Genomic DNA, 26,485 nt, shown 5'->3' with positions numbered 1-26,485 from the left:
TCACTTTCCTGAGACAGTTTTCCAACACAAGCCAGGTAAATCAATGGCTGTTGTTGAATTAAATCTCTATTGGAATCTGCTTAGGAAGGACTATAGCTCAGAGTTCAATCCCTGGTATCTCCAGATATGGCTGTGAGAGAACCCTGCCTGAAATCACCCTGGAGAGTTTCTGCCAGTCAGTGTAAACAATACTGAGCTAGATGGACCAATGGTCTGACTCAGTATGTAAACTGTTTCCTGCATCCCTGCATTTGAAATGGCAACAGGAGTGGATGATTGCTAGTGGAACACTTGATTTTTTCCTGGCCTGTTCTCTGTCTCTTTCTAGACAAATGCCACGGGCACTATCTATCTCTACACAGATCAGGAGCCTTCAGCAGCTAAATGCTTCTTTGCTAACACTTTGGGCTCCAAAAGGTAGGATTCTTTCAGAAATATTTGATATAATTTATTAATACATAAAATGACCGACAAAGTTGATATCAGCATACAAAGAAGTAAGCATGGACAAATCTGTCAATTTCGGTTCTGTCAGTTTCTCATTTTTCCAGTCTTAAATTCAGTTCTCCACATTTCTGAAGCAATTTGCAATTAAAAAAAAATCCTCAAATTTGCCACTTATTTTAGTGCATATTTGTTCTAATAACCACATTTTGTATGTATGCAGTTTTGACAAATGTCCACATTTTTGCAAACAATTTCCCCTCGTGCTTTTCTTGTCTGTTATTTTCACTAATGTATGCATTTATATGCACACTTCACCCTAATGTAAGCATTACTTGTCTGGAGAACTTCATTGCAAAATTCATAGAAATGTGAATTTTAAAGGATATCTGCGTTTCGGCTCACATGTTTCTGAAAGTACAAATTAGGTAGGTTTGCCTTTGAATGCAAACTGAATCTAATTTTCCCCCAAACCCTTCTACAAAGAAGCCATTGGGGTATTATTTTTTCTCTGGCAAAGAAAGAAAAAGAAGAGAAAGTAATTGAGGTATGGTGAACAGCTCTAAAAACATACAGTCTTTATTCTTTGCCAGAAATCCTTTTGTATGTTTTCAAACTTGCTAACCAAGATTCAAAAGGGAATGTTGAGTGAGCTCTGGATCAGGTTGACAGTGTTAAAAGACCCATCATAATGGGTCAGTAGTTTTGCATAATAAACAAACAGTATCTTTAATTTCCATAAACACCATGATTCCTTGCATTGCAATAAATAAAATATTGCATTTTTTCCAAAAATTATTTTATTTCATTATGAAAATATTTCCTGGCCCAAACTATTTTTGAAGCAATCATCAGGTTAGAAACCAACCATTTTAGATTACTGCTAATCCAACTCTAGGTGGTTAAATATTACCAGCTCTGGAGTGGATCTAATGACAAAACCAATCCTTTCTGATATATAATATAATATAATATTTGTTTCTAATAATCTTTAGCAAATTCACAATTCTCCCACATATGGTTTAAGTTAACATTAACCAATTTACAGTTCCAGCATTTGAAATGATTCAGTAAGTAAACCGTCTCCAGTGCCCGAGCAGTGTGAGACTTCCAAAGGTTCCTGCACTTATCCAAGGTTTGGGTTCCTTGGAATAAAAGTCAGGGGAGACTATGGTGTCCTTATGATATTCATTCATTCATTGGCGATCACTCGTGGCCGAGTAAGATTGTATTCCAAGAGAAGGTCTTTAACAGTGGGTCCGTAAGTGACTGTGGAGGCCAATTCTGGATCCACACAGCCTCCCACAGTGAGGGCATAGGTTTCCAGATGGAAGATGGTAAACAATGAGGATTTGTTTGACGTGCCGTCCGCTTAGCTCATTTGTCCCGTTCACCCTGTATTAGTGCTTCTTCAAAGTCCACAGCATCTTTGATAACAGCCAACCTCCATTTGGGAAATTCATAAGACCTTAGCATAAGATGGAGGAGTTCTCAGCATTAACACTCCAACAGATCTTGCTTCCTCATTAGGTTTCTAGGAGACTCCTCAAAGCCATGACTTGGGGTTTTGTACACAGAGCAGTCAAGCCTCTCTGGTCTTTACGGCTCCCAGCTCTACACTAGACTAACACAATCTTCTGCCCCAGCCAAGTGAGGGGAGAGGGCTAACCTTGTTCTTATGGCAACCCATTGCTCTCCACCAAGTCTTCAGTCATGTAGATCAGGCACTCAGCAGGCCCATTAATTCAACAAAGAAACTGGCTTGGCTAGAATTATTGACATATGGAAGGAACTGGTCTGGCTCATTCAGCAAGTCTCTCTAATACAGCTACAGCACTGGGGGACTGGAGAAGAGCTGCCCTGGGAGTAAGTATCTGAGCATCTGGGTGCTTGCTGCTGGCTCTTCTGGGTTGCTTTCTCTTGAGACAGCTGAAGTCCCTGGTAAGTGATGCAAGGACTGGGACCTCCTGCCTGACCCTGACTCCAGAGAGAGGCTGCAGTTAATCTTGAAGCCTCTTGCATCAGCTCCTGGCAGACTCAGGAGGCGTAAAAGCCTGACTGCCCTTTAACAGCTGGTATGCCACCAGAAAGGTCACCCCCAAAGGGACAACACCAAAGGGGATGTCCCATTGGGGAGCCTCTTAGGGAGACACGAGGGCACTACCCCCTTCTGTTTCTTTTAAAAAACAAATCTAGAGGAGATTGGTAGTGGGGAGGGCGTATGGTGCAAGTGTAATTCCTGGGCAGGGTGAGATCCTGTGCAGTTAACTGAATGATAGGAGAAAGTCTCCAGATGCCTTCAGAGTGAGAGTCTGCAACTGGCAGAAGGCTGGCCGTCCCTGGGTGTGAGACAGGGGAGAAGTAGATGTGCCCCATGTGAAAGATATTGAGTGGGTCTGACTGTTCCCAGTTCTCTTAGAGACCTACTGGGATAACTGGTTCAGGAAGGTTTTGTTGGTGGGCTCTTGTTGGGTCCATATCAGGTGTTTAGGAGGAGTCTTAGTAAGGAGAAATATGGGTGATGCCACTCCAATTTCAATGATCACAGGTAGAGGGAAGTATAGCCATGGGGAGGTGGTGAACTACCATAGAAGATGAGGGCAAAACTATCTACGCCTTGTTCCTCACTCCCACTCCTCTCATGGATGGGTTCCTCGTTGCTCATCTGCTGTGCCCATTGGCCTGTGTGTGTTGTTTTAATGCCAGATTGGTACACAATAGGACCACACTCATCTATGATTTGATCGTGGATGAAGGTGCAGATTTGGTATGCATTACCGAGACCTGAGACATGATTCACTAGAAAAGACAATAATGCTGGAGAAAATGGAAGGGAGTAGAAAAAGAGGAAAACCAAACAAGAGATGGATTGATTCCATAAAGGAGCCACAGACCTGAACTTACAAGATCTGAACAGGGTGGTTCACGACAGCTGCTCTTGGAGATCACTGATTCATAGAGTTGCCATAAGTCATGATTGACTTGAAGGCACATAACAACAACAAACCGAGACCTGGGTGCATGAGCTGGAAGGAGTTGATCTGACCCAGCTTTGCCCACCTGGATACTCAGTGCAACACCAGCACAGGCTGCAGGGACAGGGGGGAGGAGTTGATGTGTCACCAGGAAAACACTCTGTCTTGGAGTTGGCTGTGAGGGCCTGCACCTGGTGTCGGGCCAAGGAGACAGTAAACTATGGTTGCCGCTGGTGTACTGTCCACCTGGCTGCCCAGCAGCTTCTCTGACTGAGCTGGCGGAGGCCGTCTCGGCTGTGGTATTGGAAGAGCCCAGAATGATAGTCCTGGGTGATTTCAATGTCCATACTGAGGCTGCCTCTAGTGTTCCTGCTTGGGACTTCATGGCCTCCATGACGACCATGGGGCTGTCCCAAGTTGTCACCGGCCCAACGCATAGGACAGAGCACACCCTCGACTTGGTTTTTGTTCCAGATGGAGGAAGGGGTGGTCTGGAGATGGGGGGAATGGATGTCACCCCATTGTCATGGCCAGACCTACTTCCTGGTGTAGAACAGCAAGGTACATCGGGCTCTTGACATGGTTGCCCCCAAGCACCCTCTCCAGCATTGTGGAGCCTGGTTTGCACCTTGGTACACCAGTGAGCTAAGGGCAACGAAACAGGCTGGACGATGGGTAGAGCGCAAGTGGAGGAAGACGTGCTGTGGGGCTGATCAGGCATGAATAAAACATCATAACCATGCCTACCGTGTGGCAGTGAGGGAGCCGAAAGAGGCCCACTTCTCTGCCACCATCGCATCCTCAAGTAGTCTTCCAGTGCAGCTTTCCCATATTGTCAGGGGTCTGTTGACATCAGCTCCAGGAAATGGAGTTTTAGACCTTTTGGAGGCCCACTGTGAATTGTTTGCAAGACACTTTGAGGGTAAAGTTTCTCACCTCCATAGCAATCTTGATGCCCCATCCACATCTACTGTAGTCACCAGTGAGGTGTCCAGTGCCAACGTCTGCTGCAACTTCTTGGGATTGGTTTCAGTTGATGCAGCCTGATGGCGTGGACAAGGTGCTTGCAATGATGCAGCCAGCAATGTGTCCTCTCAACCCTTGCCCTTCTTGGCTTATTAAAACTTGCCAAGGGGGGTTGACTGAGTGGATCCAGGATGTGGTCAACTCATCGTTGCAGGAGGGAGTGGTTCCAGCCGCCCTGAAAGAGGCAGTGATTTGACCGCTCCTGAAAAAGCCCACCCTGGACCCATTGGTTTGTGACAACTACCGACCGGTCACAAAAAAACCCCTTCTTAGGAAAGTCGATTGAGAGGGTTGTGGCACAGCAATTGCAAGTACTCTTGGATGAAACAGCTTATCTTGACCTATTCCAGTCTGGGTTCAGGCCTGGTTATGGGATTGAATCGGCCTTGGTCGCCCTGATGGATGACCTTTATTTATTTATTTATTGCATTTGTATACCGCCCCACAGCCGAAGCTCTCTGAGCGGTTTACAACAATTAAAAACATTAAAAACATTTTTAAAAACAATTTAAAAAACACATGCTAAAATGCCTGGGAAAAGAGGAAAGTCTTGACCTGGCGCCGAAAAGATAACAGTGTTGGCGCCAGGCGTACCTCGTCACAAACATCATTTCATAATTTGGGGGCCATCACTGAGAAGGGCCTCTCCCTTGTTGCCAGACTCCCACCTTCCTTCCGAGTAGGCACCCGGAGGAGGACCTTTGATGTTGAGCAGAGCACACGGGTGGGTTCGTGGCGGGAGAGGTGTTCCATCAGGTATTGTGGTCCCAAGCCATGTAAGGCTTTATAGGTAAAAACCAGCACCTTGAATCGAGCTCGGAAACATACAGGCAGCCAGTGCAAGCGGGCCAGAATCGGTTTTATATGTTCGAACCGTCTGGTCCCTGTTACCAATCTGGCCGCTGCATTTTGCACAAGCTGCAGTTTCCGAACCGTCTTCAAAGGCAGCCCCACGTAGAGCACACTGCAGTAATCTAACTTGAAGGTTACCAGACCATGGACAACTGAAGCCAGGTTATCCCTGTCCAGATAGGGATGTAGCTGGGCCACCAACCAAAGTTGGTAGAAGGCACTCCGTGCCACCGAGGCTACCTGAGCCTCAAGTGACAGAGATGGTTCTAGGAGAACCCCCAAGCTACGAACCTGCTCCTTCAGGGGGAGTGCAACCCCATCCAGGACAGGTTGGACATCCACCATCCAGTCAGAAGAACCACCCACTAACAGCATCTCAGTCTTGTCTGGATTGAGCCTCAGTTTATTAGCCCTCACCCAGTCCATTGTCACAGCCAGGCACTGGTTCAGCACATTGACAGCCTCACCTAAAGAAGATGAAAAGGAGAAATAGAGCTGCGTGTCATCAGCATACTGATGGCAACGCACTCCAAAGCTCCGGCTGACCGAACCCAACGGTTTCATGTAGATGTTGAACAGCATGGGGGACAGAACTGAGCCCTGCGGAACCTCATACTGGAGAGTCCAGGGTGCCGAGCAATGCTCTCCAAGCACCACCTTCTGGAGCTGACCCATCAAGTAGGAGCGGAACCACCGCTATGCAGTCCCTCCCACTCCCAACTCAGCTAGTCTCTCCAGAAGGATACCATGGTCGATGGTATCGAAAGCCTCTGAGAGATCAAGGAGAATCAACTGAGTCACACTCCCCCCGTCTCTCTCCCGACAAACCCAACTGAAATGGATCCAGTTAATTGGTCTTATCCAAGAGTTTCTGGAGCTGACCTGCCACCACTCGTTCAAGGACCTTGCCCAGGAATGGAACATTTGCCACTGGCCTATAGTTATTAAGATTTTCTGGGTCCAGGGAGAGTCTCTTCAGGAGTGGTCTCACTACCGCCTCTTTCAGGCAGTCAGGGACCACCCCCTCTCGCAAAGAGGCATTAATCACTTCCCTGGCCCAGCCAGCTGTTCCATTCCTGCTAGCTTTTATTAGCCAAGAAGGGCAAGGATCCAGCACAGAAGTGGTTGCACGAACCTGTCCAAACACCTTGTCAACGTCCTCAAGCTGTACCAACTGAAACTCATCCAAGAAATTGGGACAAGGCTTTGCTCTGGATACCTCGTTTGATTCACCTGCTATAACACTGGAGTCTAAGTCCTGGCAGATGCTAAAGATTTTATCGAGAGACGGACAGGAGGAGTGTGACCCTGTTACTCTTACTTGATCTCCCAGCGGCTTTTGATACCATTGACCATGGTATCCTTCTGGGTGACTTGGTGAGATGGGTATCGGAGGCACTGTTTTATAGTGGTTCTGATCCTATCTCCAAGGTTGTTTTCAGAGAATAGCATTGGATGATTGCCTTTCAGCCCCCTGGCAGTTGTGCTGTGAGGTGTTGCAGGGTACCATCTTGTCCCCCATGTTGTTTATCATCTATATGAAGCCCTTCAGAGCAGTCATCAGGAGATTTGGGGCAAGGTGTCCCCAGTATGCTGATGATACCCAGCTCTATTTCTCAGTAACATTTGAATTGGGAGAGGCCGTGCAAGCCCTGGACCGTTGCCTGGACTCAGTGGTGGGCTGCATGAGGGCCAATAAACTGAGTCTGAATCCTAGCAAGATGGAGACTCTGTGGGTTGGTGGTTCCTGAGTTCAGTTAATTGGTCAGTTGCCTGCTTTGGATGGGGTCATACTCCCTCTGAAAGAGGAGGTCTGTAGTTTGGGGGTGATCCTGGATCCATCTTTGTCGCTAGAGGCCCAGGTGACCTCAGTGGCTAGGAGTACCTTTTACCAGCTTCGGCTGGTGAGACAGCTGCGGCCGTTTCTGGACCGGGATAGCCTGATCACTGTTGTCCATGCACTGGTAACCTCCAGGGTAGATTACTGTAATGTGGTCTATGTGGGGCTGCCCTTGAGATTGGTCTGGAAGCTGCAGCTGGTGCAAAATGCAGCAGCAAGACTGCTCACTGGGGCAGGATAACGCACTGGCTGCCCATTAGCTACCAAACCAACTTCAAGGTTCTAGTTTTGGTATACAAAGCCCTATACGGGTTGGGACCAGGATACCTGAAAAACCGTCTTATCCCTTATATACCCAGTCGATCACTGCGCTCTGCAGGTGAGGGCCTCCTGCAGATACCATCTTATCAGGTGGTCCGTTCTGCACAACAAAGGAAACAGACCTTTAGTGTGGTGGCACTGACACCTTTAAATTCCCTCCCCTTAAATATTAGACAGGCACAGTCTCTGTTGTCTTTTTGGCGCCTACTGAAGACCTTCTTCTTTCAACAAGCCATTTAAGTTGAGACCTTATCCCAGTCTGTATCTGTGTTGGAATTGCTTTTTAATATGTTTTTAAACCTTCTTTTTAAAAAAATGTATGTTTTTAAACCTTTTTTAAAAAAATGTTTTTAAACCTCTTTTTAAAAAAAATTAAAAGATGTTTTCTTTTAATACATTTTCAAGTTTGTTTTTATGATGTTTTATAGTGTTTTTAGTGCTTTTGTTTGCCGCCCTGGGCCCCTAAGGGTGGGAAATAAATAAATAAATACTAACTTCATCTCTACAGATTCAAAATCACAGACTGGAAAGGGACCCACAGACATCATACAGACCAGCCCCCCAATCCTCTAACAGTATATTTGATTTCTGTAAACATCATGATTCTTTCTGCTACAATAAATAAAATATTGCAATGCATGTCTCCAAAAAGCAATTTCACTATACCTCCTCTTTTTCTTCTCATTCCCAGGCGTGACTTCAGGCTATTTATGGGGCCTAGTTCTCCTGGTCTTCTTCAAGATGTATTTTGGTTTCCCTGTGGGGTTGAGAAAGTGGTAAGAGGATTTCAGATTTCTTTACAGTTTCTTCACACAGCTGAGGGAGTCCCTCCCATACACAAGCAGTTTTTGGAAAATAAATGTCTTCCTTCAAAGATGGGCTTCTATTGCAGAGATATTGAATTTGCCCAATATTTGCAAATTTGCAAAATGCAATTTTTCACACAGATAGTGTATTCATTAAGGATTATACTGTGGTGTGTTTCACAGGCATTTGTTGGTTACCATTTCTGATGTGTAGGGTGATAAAAACCCACTGCATTGCTTCAACCTGGGATGAGCAAAAACATGTGCAACAGTATTCTTTGGATGAGTACAAGCACATGAACAGAAAGCCCTGTTTGCAGTGTCTCTGCTGTATTGCAGGTGGAATTCCTCCACTACATGAGTTACCTGGAACATGGTCTTTTCCATGGGGAAGGCTGGGAGGAGCACAGTTGGTCCCTGGGCCTGAGGTTCCCATTCCTTGATGCATAGGATTGCACTGCTAATGAATTCTTGTAATGCTGATGTGTGAAATTGCTCTGTGTAAAAATTGGGATAGGTTTACATCTATTGGGAAAAAGTGGGATGGTTTAGGCCCACCATAAAAGAAGTGGGGTGTCATCCCCTCTTATCCTGCCCTACTCTGAGTACTGTCTCCATAGTTATTCCCCTTTTTCCTGTCCTTGGAAGACCCAGACCAGGAACATCCGCTCACTCTTCTCTGGATCCATACTAATGAGCATCCTAGAATTTCTTAACCTCAATGTTACAAGCCAGCCTGTTACCTGTTCACTTCTCAGAGCCTCTTCTGCCTGATCTCTTTGCAGGAAACGGGCGTCTATAAGGCAGAATTGGAAAAGCCACTTACAGGATGGAAAGGTTTTCTTATTGAGGTAAATATCCTCTCTGTGGAGTCTCATATTTGACTTCCCCACTCCCTCAGAGTAAAATCTGGATGTACTGAGCATCAGAACTGATGGTGATTCACTCTTATCAGTCTCTCTGGAAACACCAGGCACTTTCAGGAATGTCATATGTTGGCATTAGTACTGGACGGTTACGCAGAGGAGAGTAGGATAGACATGTTGGTCTACATTTCTTAGATCACACAATGGCTCTGAAGTCTCCACCCCGTTCCAGTGCCACATCTTCATGGTCACCCAAAAAGAAAGGCCAGTATTGGTAGGTTTTTCATGAAGTGTGCTTGGGGAAAGTAATGACTTGGATGAAGTGCTCCTAAAGCAGAGTGGTTGACAGCAGGAGTTATGAGATGGAATTGATCTTCCAAATTGCAGTCCAGGCATTAACTCAGTGGCTGGTGTAATCAAGCCATGATATCTCTTAGGGCTGTGCAAGGCCACCCCCCTGCTCTACTTTGGAGCCAGCTTCATGACTGGACCCCTGTTCACTCTGAATTGCTTCGGGGAGAGACTCAACTCAAACCCGGAATCTGAAGCAATATTTGGAAAACCAAAGCTTCAGACTTCCCATTGACTTTTGTTGGGAAACCAACATGTTCATAACTTTTTTTTTGGGGGGGGGGTTACATATGGGCATGAAACCTGCAAAATAGTAACCCCTCAAGATGGGATTAACCCTGCCAAATTTCAGACAAACAGTTCCAGGGGTTTTTTTCTTTTCTTTTTTAAATCCAAAATAGTCATAACTTTTTTGTAAATAACATGCAAAATTTAACCTAGTAAAACATTATGGCTAAGAGACAACATACAAAATGAGTGTGTACCACCCCCTGCCTGCCTTTAGAAGTCTTGTAAGAAGCTGCTGCAGGAATGGGACTGTGAATAACATAATGGGAGGGGCGTTTCTATGAGCAAAGTTGAAACTGTCCCCTTTTTATTTTTCCAATATATTGAGAACCGCCATTTCTCTTCCAGGTCACCTTCCCAGGGCCTGGGAACAATGATTATGTATTCACCTCGGAGGTTCACATCATCCCAGACACTTTTCCATGTGAAGACTGCAAGGAAATACAGTGCTATGGGAATGTGGTTTGACACCCAGCCAGAATGCTGTGTGGCTCCAGAAGACATGAGAGACACTCAGAAAACCAGGCAAAGGAGCAGGTGGGCAGAGAAATACCTTGCATAGTCAATGAACAGGGTCCATTTTAACCAAGATGAAAAAAGAAAAAGAGAGAGTGTGCGTGCACGCGTGCGCACATGTATGCGTGCGTGTGTGTTGGATATGGGAGAGACGGCTTGGTAATATAGAACTAGGAACAAGTAATACAGCAAAGAGGAGCATGCAGCTGTAACTCCCAGGTCTCTGGATAATAAGAAATACAAGCACTATCTTCACTGAAACTCTGTACTAGTTCCTGATCATTTGATAAGACAGCACATTTACTTAGCTTGGATTTAAGACAGTTTAACCTCTTTGACTTCAGAGGGATTTAATAGACACTAAGTAACCAATTCTAACTGGAGTGTAAATTGTCGTGTAAAGAGACTGAGTTCAAATTCCACACAGACCACGGGCTGGCTTATCTCTTTGTTTATCTCTTTGTTTTAGATTCCCTTCTGCAAAATGGGGACAACAGTGAATATATTTTCTGTGGCAGTGTTAAAACCACCTGCTAGAGTTTTCATTGCCTGATCCATTCTTGCTGCTTTCTCTGTATTACCAAATAAAGTTTGTTTCTGGCATTCTTACCATTTGCATTTGGTGTCATTTTGTTGAGTTTTGAAGTTGTATCATACAAAATTGTCGTACAATTTAATCATACAATGATGAAATCATGTAAAGAAATATTATTGTATATAATATAATAACAGACAGATACAATAACAAAAACAATACAGAATCCTATTAAATTAAATTAGACAGCAACCAATCAAATTGCTCCTAGTTGCCCTGGGCTCCATTTATGAGGAAGGATGAGATATAAATTTAATTTAAAAAATAAATGAATCATAGTGAGGTTATACTGCATTTTATATCTCCTTGTTATAGTAATAGATTAGAGACTCCATTTCTTTATCAGTTGTCATGTTTTTTGTCTCCCCTATTTTATTTATTTATTATTACATTTATACCCCGCCTTTCTTTTTCATGAAACCCAAGGCAGCTTATATACGGTTCCCAGGCAGTCTCCCATCCAGACACTGACCAGACCTGACCCTGCTTAGCTTCAGCAGGGAGCTGGCCTTATGTGCCTTCAGACCACAGCCTGGGACCTACTGTCAGAACTACTGACATGTTTGATTGTGTAAACCATATTCCAAACAATGGTCACAAAATCATTTCCCTATCCCATCTCGTAGAGATCTACTGTGTCATCTAAATATCCTTTAATTTTATAAATGTTGCTCAAAGGTAATTAGATGATTTATTAAATTTGTACAATCTTTCAACGACCCATACTGTATTACCAATTTAATACTGAAATAAAAAGATACAATAACTGCTACTGCAGAGATTTCCCGATAACACAGAGTGGCTAACTACCAGCCCATGTTCACTCCCCTCCCAACCATTTCATCCCTTTCCCAACATCCTACTATAATGCAGTGGTGGGGGAATCCAGAGCTTGGAAGATTACTTTTAAAAAGTAATAAATTACTGTTACAATTGCATGGCCCAAAAAAGTATTAATTACCATTACAATTGCAGTTGCTCTGAAAGTAACTGATTACTTTACTTTTTCTCAAAAGTAGTCACTACAAATACATTTGTTACTTTAAAAAAAAAAAAGCCTACAAGGTTCTTTATCTCCATTCTGCTTTAGTGTGGCACATGGCTTGGTTGTGTAGTAAATCCCCAAGCATCCGCCTCTATTCGAGCAATGCGCCTTGTGTGTGCGTTTGTTTTGCAATGTACGCAGAACTTGGAAAAGTTACTTTTTTGAACTACAACTCCCATCAGCCAAATCCACTGGCCGTGCTGGCTGGGGCTGATGGGAGTTGTAGTTCAAAAAAGTAAATTTTCCAAGCTCTGAATGTACATTTTTATATTCTGATCATAGCTCGGCATGTTCCGGGTTTGCAGAATGATGCGGCTGCGCCATCTTCGCATCCCACCTCAGGTGTGGCCGATACCAGTTTTACACCTTTGCAGTTCATGTTCTCCTAAAAGGGGCAGGGCGTTATTATAAGACATATATCACCAATCAGGCCGCCTTATAAGATCAGCCACACAGGACCTCCTCTCGGTCCCACCGGTCAAAACAGCTAGGCTGGTGCGGACCAGGGAGAGGGCGTTCTCGGTTGTGGCCCCCACCCTCTGGAACTCTCTCCCTTATGATCTCCGACATGCCTCCTCCCTGGTGGGTTTTCACCAAGCTCTTAAGACCTGGCTATTCAGGCAGGCCTATCGGAATTTTGGGGTGGATTAGCTTTTTGATATATTATTGGATGTTTTTTGATGTTAGCTTAATTGATAATTATGTTTTGATTGTCTATTGTATTTTCATATGTTGTTGTAAGTCGCCTAGAGTGTCCGATAACTCGGACAGATAGGCAACTAACAAATAAAATTTTATTATTTATTATTATTATATATCCGGCCGCCTTTCTGCCCTGGCCTTTAATTTCCATGTCAAGCACATTCAGGAACCCACTTCATGAAAATCAAAAGGGGTTGGTCGCATTCCACCCTAAGGCCGCCTGGTCCTATGTGGCCAGTCACCCCGATGTACTTATGATGCTCCTGCCTTCAATTAGCACTTAGCGCTTCCCTCCTTACGAGGGAAAGTTATTCCAGGCAGGGGCCTTAATGGCTTTTTAGGGAGCCTTTTGCCCTGGTGAAGTCTTAGCTTTCCAGGCAAGTCACGTCATGTTGAGCCCCGCACTTACATTTCTGTGATGTTTTCAGTGCATATGCTTAAGATGGACCAAAGAGGTAGTGCCTGGGTGGTGAAGCTGAGGGGCTGCCCATCACCCACTCTGTCTCTGGTTTCGCTCTAATGGAGCTTTCTTTCTGTCAGGCCAGTGGGCCAGCGCTATCTTTTCATATGCATCGATGGCTACGCATAGACTCAACTTTAATTATTAGTATGTTCGCAGGGCCATAAGGGCCCGTGGGGAGATCCCTGAGTGTAGGGGTCACATTTCTTTCATACAGGAGCGGCTACCGCCGCTGCCCTCGTAGGCATGCAGTCTGGAAGCATTCTGATCATACAACCCAGTGTTACCTGTTCATACGTCTCGACGTATCCGCCCTTGCCCAATTGCAATGCTGGTCTCACATCCGGAGGGCCCTTACAGGCCTGTGGCGAGATACAGGAGAGTATGAGTTACATTCTTTTCAAACTGGAGCAGCAGCAGCCGCTGCCCTCGTGGGCATGCGTTCAGATTGTATTCAGGCCATATGAGCCAGCGTTACCTCTTCATACATCTCAACTGACCTGCCCTGACCCAGCTACAATGCGGGGGGGGGGGGCTACTGGCCTGTGGGCGAGATTCACGAGAGTATGACTTAAAATGTTCCACCCCTAGGCCACCTGATCGTATGTCGCCACTCATGCCTGATGTACTCATGTGGCTCCTGCCTGTGCTTAGTACTTTGTGTTCCTCCTTATGAGTTACAGTCATGCTAGGCGATGGCCTTAACGGCCTTTTTTAGGGAGCCTATGCCCCAGGGAAGTCTCAGCGTCTTCAAGGAATGACACATCAGGTCAAGCACTGTGCTTGGACAATTGACACACTCTGCGTGTGGCCGATACCAGTCTTCATCTGCTGCAGTTTATGGATTAAAAGGGGGCAGGGCATTTCAGTGACCTTTATTTATGGCCACCTTTCCGTTCTGGCCTTTATCTCTAAGGCTGAATGCCTCCAGGATCATACCGTAAAATTTAGGGACAGGATGGTCCTTGTGGGTTGGTCGCGTTCCACTCCTAGGTCCCCTGACCGTAGGCGGCCATTTATTTCTAATGTCCTGCAGATCCTGCCCCTAGGTCAGTATCACAGGTCTTCTGGTTGTTGCCTGTTGCTGGCCTTCACCACTACTCACTCGGGGTGGAAGGATTCCTCTCTTAAGGCCTGGTCTCACAACACTCCTACACTTTTGCCTTTGGTAAGTGCCACAGAAAATTACTGTCCAGTGGCACTTTTCCTGGAAATATTAAGTGGCATTCACTGCTGGGCCTGGAGTTCTTTCTGTGACAAGAACAGGCCATCTGCTCTGCCACAGAATTCCCCCTTAAAGTCTTCCCTGTTCTTTCTCTCCTTATATCGAACTCTGTAACCGGGGCTACTTGGCCAATGTCAATCATAAGTCTGCTTTGCCAATCTTATCTCTGTTGCTGCCCAGACATAAAGAAAGGTGGTTAACATGTAACATATAGTTGTCAAAACAAAACATAATTTTTCACATGAAAACAATTTTTTTTACAACGTAGTAAGTACTAGGAGTACTGGAATCCATACAGTGAATAAAAGGAATTCATACACATTTGTATGTAATTTTTAAAAAGATAGAGCATTCAAGAATTTCTAAGACTATATTATTTTCAATTTCGTTTTAAAGTACTGTGTATAAAGAATGTGGATATATATTATTTTGAATCTTTATACTCCAAAACATGATGACCACTGTTCTACAAATCTCTTTACTTGTCCATTTTTTTCTTTTCTAAGATATGTCAGTTTTAATATTAGTATTGTGTCCCGAACTTTGTCAAACCAATCCAATATTAAACAACGAGTTATTTTTAAATAATCTGGCCTTCTCCATGTTATGATATGCAGTTTATTGTATGTATCTGCCAGAATGAATCAATTTTTATGCTGATTTTATTGTTTTGTAGTGCTCTTTGGTTAAGGAATAAAAATTTAGGTTTTGTAGTGCATTTTCAATAGTGCATTTTATTCTTTTAATTTGGGGGGGAGCCACCTGGAGAACATATGGAAATACAAATGTAAATAACAATAAGAAACTCACCATTTAAATGCTCATCCTTATCTCTTCTATACTATGAGATGTTCCAACTCCTAGCTGGGAAATTTATTTTTTGCATCATCCCTGTTCCTACCCTCACCTCTTTATCTCTTTATTGCAGCTTGGCTGGACCAGCTGGCTTGTAGCAGCTGTGGACAAGAGAGCCATTTCATTTCTTCCCATTTTTGCTAAATTTTTGAATATAATTAAGGTGAGTCTCCAATACCTTTTGTTCCAAAGATGAAAAATCAATAACCATGAGCGTGCATCCTACACACACACACGTGATTCTGTGACCAAAGAGAACACCACAGAATATACAGTATGTATATGTATGCCAGGGTGCCCAGAAAATGACAAAATGTGTATTCTTCAAAAACTGTCACGTACTCTGAGATCTCATCCCCACCCCACTTCCACACACCTTGCCAGGCATGAGGCTGCTAGTTCCAAATGACCACAGGTTATTAAAATGTGACACATATGCTGCATGTGACCTCACACATGCCAAAATCTCACATCTGTTTGCCTTTGGACAGAATACGCATCACCAATACCAATCATATTGTGGATGGTCAATGCTAATGCAGCCTTTCCGTGACACAAATGTAATACGATGGTTGGATGACAAATGGACCAAGGTAATGTTTTCATATATTGATCCAATAGGTGAGTAATTCTTATTATATCTGATTTCTGGAATAAAGGAAATGAAGGACAGTAGCAAAAAGGGAAGTGATGGGGAAAACAGCCTCAGGTAGAGTTGATAGAGCTCTGATGGGCAAGATTGTAATGGAACAGCATGTCATAATACAAGGGGATGGGGAAACTTGGTTTAAAAGTCAATTAATCAAATCAAGGGTGCTGTCAGCTCTTCACTGAGACAGCAGTGTCGGTGGGGGTGCAGGCAGGGCTGGAGATTCCTTGGTAATTGCCAGGCCGTAAATCCTCAGCCGGCAGCTTGGCTATAAATCTGCCAGGCTAGCAAGGAGGAAGCAAGATAAGGGCAGAGGCCGTTCAAAGCTTACGTGCCAAGCCAGAAATCCAGAAGAGACGTCAGTGAAGGTCCGGGTCTAGTTTGCCGAGAGATCAGTCCAAGTCAAGGTTCAGGGGATAGGAAGACACACAGTGGTCACGCCTGACATTGTAGTCAGCAACAAGCTGAAGCCAAGGTTTGACTTTTAAGGAGCAGGTTTGTCAGCAGGTGTGAGCCCTCAGCGTTTTGGCCTTAAGTGGACAGGCCTGCCCCTCTTCTGCCTGACCTTCTGTTGTCTACATTCTGCAGGTGAGGGGGGAGTATCCTGTTCACTGACTGCGTCTGGCTGAAGGGCTTCAGCTGTGTCTGGGGTGCTCTGCAGCTGAGGGGGAGAAGGAGCTGGGTTCTCAGGAGTTTCCTCCATTTCTCCTTCTGGGCCTGCTGCTTCTGGGTCTGCTGCTGTTACTCCTGAGTCATCCTCATCTGATGAGTCCTCTGACGGGGCCATGACAGGTGCCTCCACACTGTCAGTATTTTGTGGGATGGCTTCAAGCACATACTGGACTGTTAGGTTTGCACAATTAAGAAACTGACTTTTTGCAGTTTGGAAAGTGGTGGGGAAATGCATTGTAAAAAATGGGATGATCGAATTATTAACAGGAAGGCATGGAAATACCCCACAAGCAAATCAGCATGAATGTTCATTGTTATATAACTGCTGGTAAACAAATTGGAATGAATGCTAGTATATAAGGGGTAAGATGGTCTTTCAGGTATCCTGGTCCCGAGCTGTATAGGGCTTTGCACACCAAAACTAGAACATTGAACTTGGCCCGGTAGCAAATGGGCAGCCAGTGCAATTCTTTCAGCAGCGGGGTGACATGTTGACGATACCCTGCCCCAGTGAGCAGTCTCGCCGCTGCATTTTCACCAGCTGCAGCTTCCAGACCAACCTCAAGGGCAGCCCCACATACAGCACATTACAGTAATCCAGCCTAGAGGTTACCAGTGCGTGGACAACAGTGGTCAGGCTATCCTGGTCCAGAAACAGCCGCAGTTGTCTTACCAGCCGAAGCTGGTAAAAGGCACTCCTAGCCACTGAGGTCACCTGGGCCTCTAGCGACAAAGATGGATCCAGGAGCACCCCCAGGCGACAGACCTGCTCTTTCAGAGCACAGGGTCCAGTTTAACTAAAAATAAATAGGTGAGGGTAATGGGAAATGTTATATATCCACACATATATAATCATAGATATTAAGAGGGCATATGGTTAACTTTAGGATAATAAGGAATTAAAGGAATTAAGCATAGGCCTTTAAGGCCTGTTGAGAACAGGTTCACAGAGAATCCTAAAATCTATAGAAAAAGCAGGCAAAGTAAACTTCGTCTGAACTCTTGGGTTGTTGCCAAATCGGCCAGTGCACGACTGACAGAAATTAATTTCCCTATTGTTTGGAATCAAGGAGTGTTTAACCTGTGACAAGCTATGATTTATAGAGATATTGTTAATCCTGGGAAACTGAATTTTAGTGAGTCTTGGTTTCGTATGCTGTAAAGCCATAGCCCCATCTAGAGGAAAAAGCTTTATAGCATAATCAAAAGGTTTAATGAAGAGAAACAGTGAGATTTTACAATTATTTTAAAACAATCCAGTGTGTTATATTTACAACTTTATAAGTGTGTTTTTATAAGGTACTCTGGGGTGTGGCCTGCCTCCTCTATATCCCCGAGGCTGAAAGATACTAGTTAGCCAGAGTCACCCAGTCTGTTCCTTAGTCTGTGTGGCTCCAAAATGAAGCTCAGGTGTTTAAATAATTCTCTCTTGAGTTATGTATTTTATAAGTAAGGAAAGGGGATTTCTGAGAAAGTATAAGGACATAAGAACTATGGCAAAGGAGCAGAAGTGGGGGGTGCTCATACATTCCCAAACACCCTAAGTTGAGGCAAACTTAACTCAGGGAACTTGTCCAAAATAACTCCAGGTGTACCTGGGTCAGCCTGACTGATCAGGAACAATGGTATATGGAATGTACTGGGTATGCTCGAAAGCATATTCATAATAGTAACTGTTCCAACTAGCCCCAAAATTCATTAGTCTTGAAGGACAGTAGGACAATGGAGGTATTAACTAGATGGACAGAATTTTGGATTCAGCATGGAGTTACCAAATGCTTTCTGATTGGTTTTGAAACGATTGTAGAGAGGAGGAACTGTGATGTTGGGTGGGCAGGAACTCATGAGATTGGTGAATCACTGTCACATGCTGTAACTGTACTCTATAAAAGAGCTTGCACACAGTGCCTCAGGGCAGTCCTCTCCAGATTTTCTGGGGACTGACCCTGCATATGCTTGTAAGTAATAAAGGCCTACCTTTTTGCTTTAAGCGTGTCTTCCAATTTATTCAAGGACCCCCAGCAAAATATCCCAATGGCGAAAAATTCTCCAATAAGGGAATAAGGAATGCAATGTCACAAGTTATGTGAGGATGCTACTCAGGATCTGAAGCCCTAACAGTGGACTAGATACAGTGGAAGTGGAAATGGAAGTGGAAATGGAGAACAAGTAGGCAGGCTTGAGGCTGGGGGTGTAACAGTATGGAAAGGATTGGTGCAAAACTATTTTGAGAAGTAACTAGGTAAAGCAAAGAAAGAAATGGTGATGCCACAGACTTCTGTCTAAGCCTAGCTCGGAAGGAAACTTCCAGGATTCTTAACACCTCAGGAGGAGAGGCAAAACTTTTGGAGACTCCTCTGGCTCAAATCAATTATCTGCACCAGAGGAGGGTTCCTGGTTTCCTTTGCTCTGTTAGCCCCCTAAAAGCTGGAATGGCAGCTGTAGCAGCACTGGAGAAAGAGGATTTCCCCCTCCATCTCTATCGTACTGCAATGGCAGTAGGACCTGGACTTCTCCTTAAGGCTAAGTACCACCACTCTTTCAGTCCTGATGCTTGGTGGAGAGTGTCAAGAACATGGAAAGGTAGGGTAGGAAGGAAAGGAACCCTCTCTCCGCTCCCACTTACCACCATTGCCATCAAGGGGAGGAGGGACCCCATTTCTTCATTTCCCAAGTCCCTTTGGATTGGATTGGGAAATAAACTGATCTTGTCCCCCACACAAACACTTCCACCACCCCCAAGCCTACCTACTACTTGCCTCCTACCATTTGGCTGATTAGTTGGTTGACCAGCTGGCTGGCTAACCGACTGCTATTCTCTCCACTGCCACTGATGCTGCTGGCAGGCTAGCCAGCCACCATCTCCAGCCCAGATCTCTCAACAGTGCTGCCACTGCAGCAAAAGTGGAAGCGGCCCTCCTAAAGCATTGCCTATGTGTCGATTTAAAGAAGAGTTGAGGTGGGTCTGGAGAGTGCCTGTTTAAAGTTTCAGAATGCATTACTATGAACATTTGTATATCTGCCACTGCAAAAGTGGTGGTGAAGCCGGTGTTCTCCAATACTGCCTTACCCACAATGCTTTGCTCCAAGAAAGGATCACCTTATGTTCCTCAGAGCAAGATAGCCTCAATGAGGCGGCGGCTGCAGTGTCAGAGGAAGAGGTGGAGCCAATGCACAGGAAGATGAGAGCAACTGGTCTCCTCACCTCAGGCAACAAAATGTGTTGCATCAGCTCTGCCTGGTCGAGACGTCTCAGGCTCATAATAAAAGTGACATCTGCTATACATCTTTACTGAAACTATCAACTCGCACCTTTGTCAATTGTGAAAAGCTGCCTTAGTATTTCTTTGAAATGAAAGGTGGTATAACCCAAGGCAAGTTACAAATAAATCATCCTCATCCCCACTCTATTACTTATGTTCAGGCTGTGAATGCCACTGCTTATGCAACTGAAATGGCACTACCCATTCATAAGAGGGAGCTAGGGATAGATTCAGGCAAACACTAAGATTTGCAAAAGTATAAAAATAGGGAGGAACCGTAAAGAGGGAGAACCCCAAAAACAGCCAATGAAGACTGAGCGGCAATTTATTCCAGAAAGGGGTTTTATGTTTCTATTACAGCTAAGAAAAAGGAGCAGCCATGTCTCAGTTTAGAACTGTTAGACTAATCTAGGGAGAAATCACTTTTAAGAAGTCAGCTCAATCTTCCTAGAATCCAGGCTCTTTAAAAGCTGCCTAGCAGGCAACAATCCCTTTCCGGAGGCAAATTTCCCCTACCCAGTAGCACAGAAAGTTGTTATAGCGTACTTGCAAGCATTTTTTTTAGATGAATATTCTCATGAATGCTTTGACACCGGTTTCCCACATACATTAGATTTAAATGCATGAAGCGAGTTTCATGACTTGTTCACATGGGGCTTGCCTCTAAATAATGAAACTATTATGCCCCGTTTGGGCTTCTTACCTCAGCAACGAGTTTGTCCACATTTACACAATTGCAGGTCATGCCTCTCCTCCTTTCTCCCCAATGCTTGCATGATATAAGGCAGTTTCCTGTGTGACCATAACAAGTCAGACCATTGGGCTTCTAGCTCAGTTTGACTGTTAGCAGCTCTCCGGGGTTTCACACAGGAAACACTCCCAGCCCTATCTGGAGATGCTGGGGACTGAACCTGCAGAGCAGATGCTCTACCACTGATGCACAGCACTTCTCCACAAAGAGGAGTCTCCGCTTCTGCTCTGGATACCTTAGTTATGCATGCAAACTAAGCAGACAAGAACAGCCCCTGCAGTTGTTCCTGCACGGTTCATTCAGAATAAATACACAAGGACCATAGGCTGCAAGCGCTCAAGGGCTTTCCAAGTAATGTTTTGTTTTAAAGTCTTTTGTTTTTAAGATTTTTTTTTAGTGTTTGTTAGCCGCCCTGGGCTCCTTTTAGGAGGAAGGTCAGGGCATAAAATTAATAAGTTTGGGCATTGATTAACCACTTAGAAGCCATTTTGCCACATAAGTGGTATATAATCATCATTATCATCAGTAATAGTAATAGAATCATCATCATCCCGCCAGTGACCATGTATCCAGTCAAACCAGGTTACCCACCACCACAGATGGCAAATTAGCTCTTAACCCTTTGTAAACTTCATTTTTAAAGGAGTGAGAAATGGATTCCTGCACTGAGCAATAGCCTTATAAGGCCTCTTCCAACTCTATTGTTCTATATGAGTAGTGTTGAGTGATTGTGGACAATGAAAACCATTTTGCAAGACTGGTGAATTTCAGAAAACAAACTCTGAAAAATACAATCCTTAACAAAAAGAGAGCCTAGAGTGTTCAAGAGAAGATAATAATGCCTTGAGATAGGCATCCTTATTTCCTCCTAACCCAAGTGTGACACTTTGCTGCCATCTGCTGGTCATCAACGCAGACTGCATGAGCTTCACAAGTTGAAGGGGGGAGGAACATACAGAGTACCTTTAAATGAAAAGAAGTGGATCAGAGTACTTGAATTCTCAACAAGAACCTATTACAAGTCATGCAGCAGCAAACTTAGCCAAAGTTCAAACCCCTCTTACCACACCTCAGTGTGCCTCAATGGTTGAGGAAGTTATCAGACATTTTCCTCTATTTTGCTAGTGTGTATTTTAAAGTAAATTTTTGACTCATATTAACTCACCTTTGTGTTTGAAGGTGGTGCTTCCAGTGTTGAGCACTAGAGGTTTATTGAATTTTATTTAGACATACCAACTGTTGCCTGTATGTTGAGCTAATCGTGTTCTTCTGTTGCCCAAGGGTTACCTTACCATGCAATTATGCTATTCCTTTATTTTGCTACTGCACACACTATCTAGCACTTATCTAGGACAGCTGGCATGTAAACCCCATCTGCACACATCCCCAGAGTTGTAAAAATACAGAACATGCTGAAACAAAAAATATGAGCTTTGCAGAGCTGTGCAAGGAAGGGGCAGACATCAACACAACGCAAGTTGCAGTATAGACATGCTCACAATACACCCATCAACAGGTCGCTTATGTCATTCACCAGGCATTACAAGATGCTGGAGGAATTGCTAAATTAGCAACGGATACATTAAGTGTGCTACTATGGAGAAGCAAACCAGAAGAATCCCACAGACTATGGACCCCATGTAGCCTACTATCTTACCCCACATCCACCAAGGTCTTCCTCTAGGCCCCATTCAAAATATACTGTGTATTCTGTTAAACACAATGTAACAACATTTCCTAATATACACCTTTGTGTTTAATTCTTTGTATCTGGCTGTTGATTACAGACAGCGATCACTGTCAATGCTGGGAGGCCCAATGAATGCTTTGCATTCTGGCCCCTTAACGTAAACCAATCTTGCCAGCAGCTTCCCTCTGCAGGCAAAAAAAAAATAATAATATGGGGGGGAGCATAATGAAACCCTTCCTCGGCATGGCTACAGCAGTATTCCAACCCCACAGTGGGTCACTTCCCACCCCAATCTTGCAGATCCAAAGAGGCTGCCAAGGTTACCCTGGCTCTGGCAAAGCTCCCAGATTGCTTGAAGAAGTACTACCCTCAAACAGGAAATGCACATAACTGAAGACCAAAAAGGCAGAGGCAGCCAAAGGAGGCCATAGAACCAAGTGTAAGACCAACATTTATTTGCTGCAGTTGCTGTGCTAGATCACAAGGTCGTGGCAACAAAACAAAAATCCAACACGGGGGGCGGGGGGGGAAGGAGATTCAACACAAAAAACCATAACCAAACTGTTTGACCTGGAATAACTTCCACCCTCCTCCCACAATTCCCTTGCTTTCCCCCTTGTGCTACAGCAATGTTTAAGAATCCTGCTGTGTTTCACAAAAAACAATCCTCTTATTTAAAAACAAATACAAAATAATCTAAAAAGGAGAAGGGTCTGTAAGAGTATGTACATCTCCGATAAATAGATTAATACTGAGCTGGGGAACTGGAGCTCGCCATGGCGCATGATGTAATCAACAGTCCTTTGCAAGGGAAGCCAGTCTTCTCAGGGCTCACCCCACTCCCCTGCCCAGCTCGGCATTTCAGACATAAGCCATCAGCCCATCCCACAAAAGCCCATCCCACCCACCCCTACCGAAACTCAAGGCTCTCAATGGTTCTCCAACAACCAACCACCTGCTTGTGCTTCAGGGCCAAGAACTACTTCTCCCCCTGGTCCAAGGACAGCCTCCATCCTAATTCACCCACCCCTCTACAGAAAAGTGCAACTGCAAGAGGGCAGCCTATGTTAGAGAATCCAGAACCAGCCTTCCTCTACTTCTGTCTGCAGTACAGCAGGGAATGGTGCAGGACATCTCTTCTCTTGAGCTCTGGCTGCTCTCGAGCCATCATTTGCAATGCTGAACAAGAAATGAAAATGGAAGATACTTTGGCTTCAGGGACAGCATTGTGCCCGACTGCTGGGTGGGATGGTTCCCAGCAACCATCAGTGCAAAAAAAAAAATCCTACCTGTGGAGCATCAACAAAGGTTACGCCACCTGCCCACCATATGCACACCCAACTAGTTCACAGCAGCACCGCCTTCTCATGTTGGCACGATAGTTTAAGTGAGCCTCAGGCTAGCCTAATTCCTGGTTCACCTAAGAGACAGCCTACGTCAGTGCCCTCTAGAACGAGGGCAGCAGAAATCCTGGAAGTGGCAGTCTTGCTGTTATTCACCCTGCCAGCTGTTGGGACTGACACATTCTTGCTTGCTCATTACCCAACATGGTTAACAAAACTCCTTGCTAAGGAGAACCCCAGAAATTAAACGTAACAGAGCACACAGCTCAACCGTGTTGGGGGGAAAGAAGCCATGAGGAGCAACAGGGTGACACAGAGTGCCTCAGGGATCTCTGTGCTTCAAAGCTAGAGAGTCATACCCCCAACTCTCCTGCAGACTGATCTATCCCTTTGGCAGTATATAGTCCATTCCTGATTTGGGCTCTCAGAGAGTATTAGCCTAAAGCTTGCCACAGCTGACACTTCCCACTGGCAGCCTGAATTGGTCTGTGACCCTTTGGGGGTGGGCGCACATGACATGATGCTTTCTGCCTCACCATCAGCACAGGCAATGAACAAGTAAGCCATGGTAACAAAAAAGACCCCAATGATCTTCTCTTCCTGCAGCTTGGACTACCGATGATGCAGTGTGGCTTCAAGCTGCCCAGCTGCAGGGCTGGCAGGATGATGGCATTCTTGCAAATTAAAGAAGTCAGTGAGAGTTGGTTGTTGCCATCAACATAGCCCACTCCCAACTCTTCCTGCCCCCAAACCAGAAAAGAATAGCAAAAGCTGAAGCTAGTCCCCCTCAGGGTGGCAATGCAGAGCAGGCAGGTCTGCGTAGTCTCTCTCCCCTTCCCTTCTGTCAAGAGACTGAGAGGCACTGTCTGCCAACGTCACTGCTGCTCAACTAAGCCATATGGCTAATGTCTCTTGGTGGAGGAGACCTTCTTCTTGCGTGCAGCCAGCATCTCGTAGAATGGGTCCCGGCTAATTGCAGCTCTGAAGGGAGGAAGACAAATGGGAGGTGGGGGGGGGAGGAGAGAGAGGAAAAAAACATGGAAGTGTTAGGGAAAATCCCCAGTTGGTCAGAGATGCTTCCCACCCAGTGCTTAGATTACAGGAGGCCCTCAACTATTGTTTTTGGAAGGTTTTATAAAGAGGCATGATTTAGCTAGAAGAGGAAGCAGGAGATTAAGGGCTGCCCTACCTTTCTCTCATCACCTCCAACCCACTGGCAAACATCAACAAGGGAGCTCTGCTTGGAACAATGTCCCCCTTTTGAGCTGCAGCTGCATTCCTCCCCCAAACTCTGGGTGCCCATGTAACCACAGATCAACGGGGTGGGGAGAGACACAGACTAGGAGGCAGAGGAATGGAGTCTCTTTCTGCTTCCTCCAGCCAGGAATTCACCATTTCTTGATATGCATCCTCAAGCAAGCTCCCCAGATCCCTTCACATCATCATTCCTTCCCTTCCCTTCCTCACTTGATGCACTTCATCCACTCATCCTTCTCCTCTGGGGTGGGTGCAGAGATGCGGTACACAGTGTGGTTCCCTTCCACCACACGCCCATCTGCCTCAGTCTTACAGGCCTTGATCACCTGGTCCTTGTTGTCAGGGATATACAGCTCAAAGCAGTTCTGCAAGCAAAGAAGGGTAGCGGTGATTGGTGGCCATCCCTGCTTCAAAATGCTGCATATTCCAGGGATGTCAGATATATGGAGAGTTCCCTCACCAGCAGTCATCACAGGATTTTTCTGCAGCAAGTAATCTGAGAGATTGTCTTCCCCCTTAATACCACTGCGCTCTGCAGGTGAGGGTCTCCTGCAGATACCATCTTATCAGGAGGTCCGCTTCACACAACACAGGAAGTGGTTCTTTAGTGTTGTGGCACCAACACTTTGGAATTCCTTCCCCTTAAATCTTATCTTTTTGGCACCTATTGAAGACCTTCCTCTTTCAACAGGCCTTTTAAGTAGAGGCTTTATCCCAGTCTGCATCTGTGCTGGAACTGCTTTTTAAGCTGTTTTGTTTTAATATGCTTTAGAGTGCTTTTAGTGTTTTTGTTTGCTGCCCTGGGCTCTTTCTGTGAAGCGGGGCAGAATATACATTTAATAATCATCCTCCTCCTCCACCTCCACCACCACCAATTCTCTAGGGCAACTTCCAGGCAGCAATGCAATGCTCAGGGAAGGCCACTTTCATCAAGGGCCTTTAATTCCACAAACTGAGCCAGCATTTCTGGCCCACAGCAGCTGCCACCAGAACAATTTATTTGACCAGAATGACTTGGGAAAAACCTTCCCTCAATCCCTGGCAAGCTGTCTGAGGAACAGTTATCAGTGAGCCTTTTGCCCACACATGTAGCTCTTTACTTCTTCAGCAAACAAACCAGGAAAATCTCCAATTCATGACAGCTTCTCCAGTTCATCTAAAACAAGAAAACATGGATAGAAACTTCCTTGTCTGATGGCTCATAGAGCAGAGGAGGTGCAACGTGGCTGTGAGCCTTTTAAGCTGATATATGATTATCTGAATTAAGCCACTGACACAGCTCAGATGCCACAGGGTTCTCCACCACCTGGGAGACCTCCACAGGACACTGTGTATTCTGCATAAGCACAGAAAACAGCACTTAGTGCAGGATTCAGAATTATCCCAAGAAGCTCAGCATCCACTTAAATGAACTATGCTTCTTGCTTTTACGCCAGGACATATGAGCCAGAGAAAATGTGTGGATAAGGCCTGGTCAAGTCTCAGAAGCCTATCTGTCCATGAACAGGATTTCTCAATGGCCAGGTGGGTATCCTTGCATAGCTTTGCCTCTTCCCCAGAATCAGAATCAATTCTACAAAAGTGGGCAAACTTTCTTAACAATCTGCCTAACACAGTTTTACATGCTGCCATCTTTGAGCAATCTCTCTCTCTTTTTACAGGCACACAGTACCCTCAACCTTGGCTCCCATGC

The 26,485-nt window shown here is 45.0% G+C and overlaps 2 protein-coding genes across 5 annotated transcripts in view; one reads left to right on the top strand and one right to left on the bottom strand.

The window, feature by feature from the left end:
* Positions 1-10,237, top strand: part of LOC133378737 (autocrine proliferation repressor protein A-like) — a 34,673-nt gene extending 24,436 nt beyond the window's left edge. Inside the window, exons 10-13 of the mRNA XM_061613362.1 lie at positions 329-417; positions 8,150-8,234; positions 9,050-9,115; positions 10,118-10,237. Of these exons, the coding sequence (XP_061469346.1) occupies positions 329-417; positions 8,150-8,234; positions 9,050-9,115; positions 10,118-10,237 (360 nt within the window). The remainder of the gene's footprint in view (positions 1-328; positions 418-8,149; positions 8,235-9,049; positions 9,116-10,117) is intronic.
* A 12,387-nt stretch (positions 10,238-22,624) lies between these two features.
* The window catches only part of CYTH1 (cytohesin 1), a 53,826-nt gene continuing 49,965 nt past the window's right edge, over positions 22,625-26,485 (bottom strand). For all 4 annotated transcript variants that reach the window (XM_061615861.1, XM_061615859.1, XM_061615858.1 and 1 more), the window contains exons 12-13: positions 25,003-25,157; positions 22,625-24,516 (exon numbers count right to left, since the gene is read on the bottom strand). In XM_061615861.1, coding sequence (XP_061471845.1) covers positions 24,438-24,516; positions 25,003-25,157 — 234 coding nt within the window. In that variant the 3' untranslated portion in view covers positions 22,625-24,437. The remainder of the gene's footprint in view (positions 24,517-25,002; positions 25,158-26,485) is intronic.

This window comes from Rhineura floridana, chromosome 3, assembly GCF_030035675.1.
Source record: "Rhineura floridana isolate rRhiFlo1 chromosome 3, rRhiFlo1.hap2, whole genome shotgun sequence".
In the NCBI taxonomy this organism is placed as follows: Eukaryota; Metazoa; Chordata; class Lepidosauria; order Squamata; family Rhineuridae; genus Rhineura; species Rhineura floridana.
Note: the sequence above shows the minus strand (reverse complement) of the source record. Positions and strands in the feature narration are given on the sequence as shown.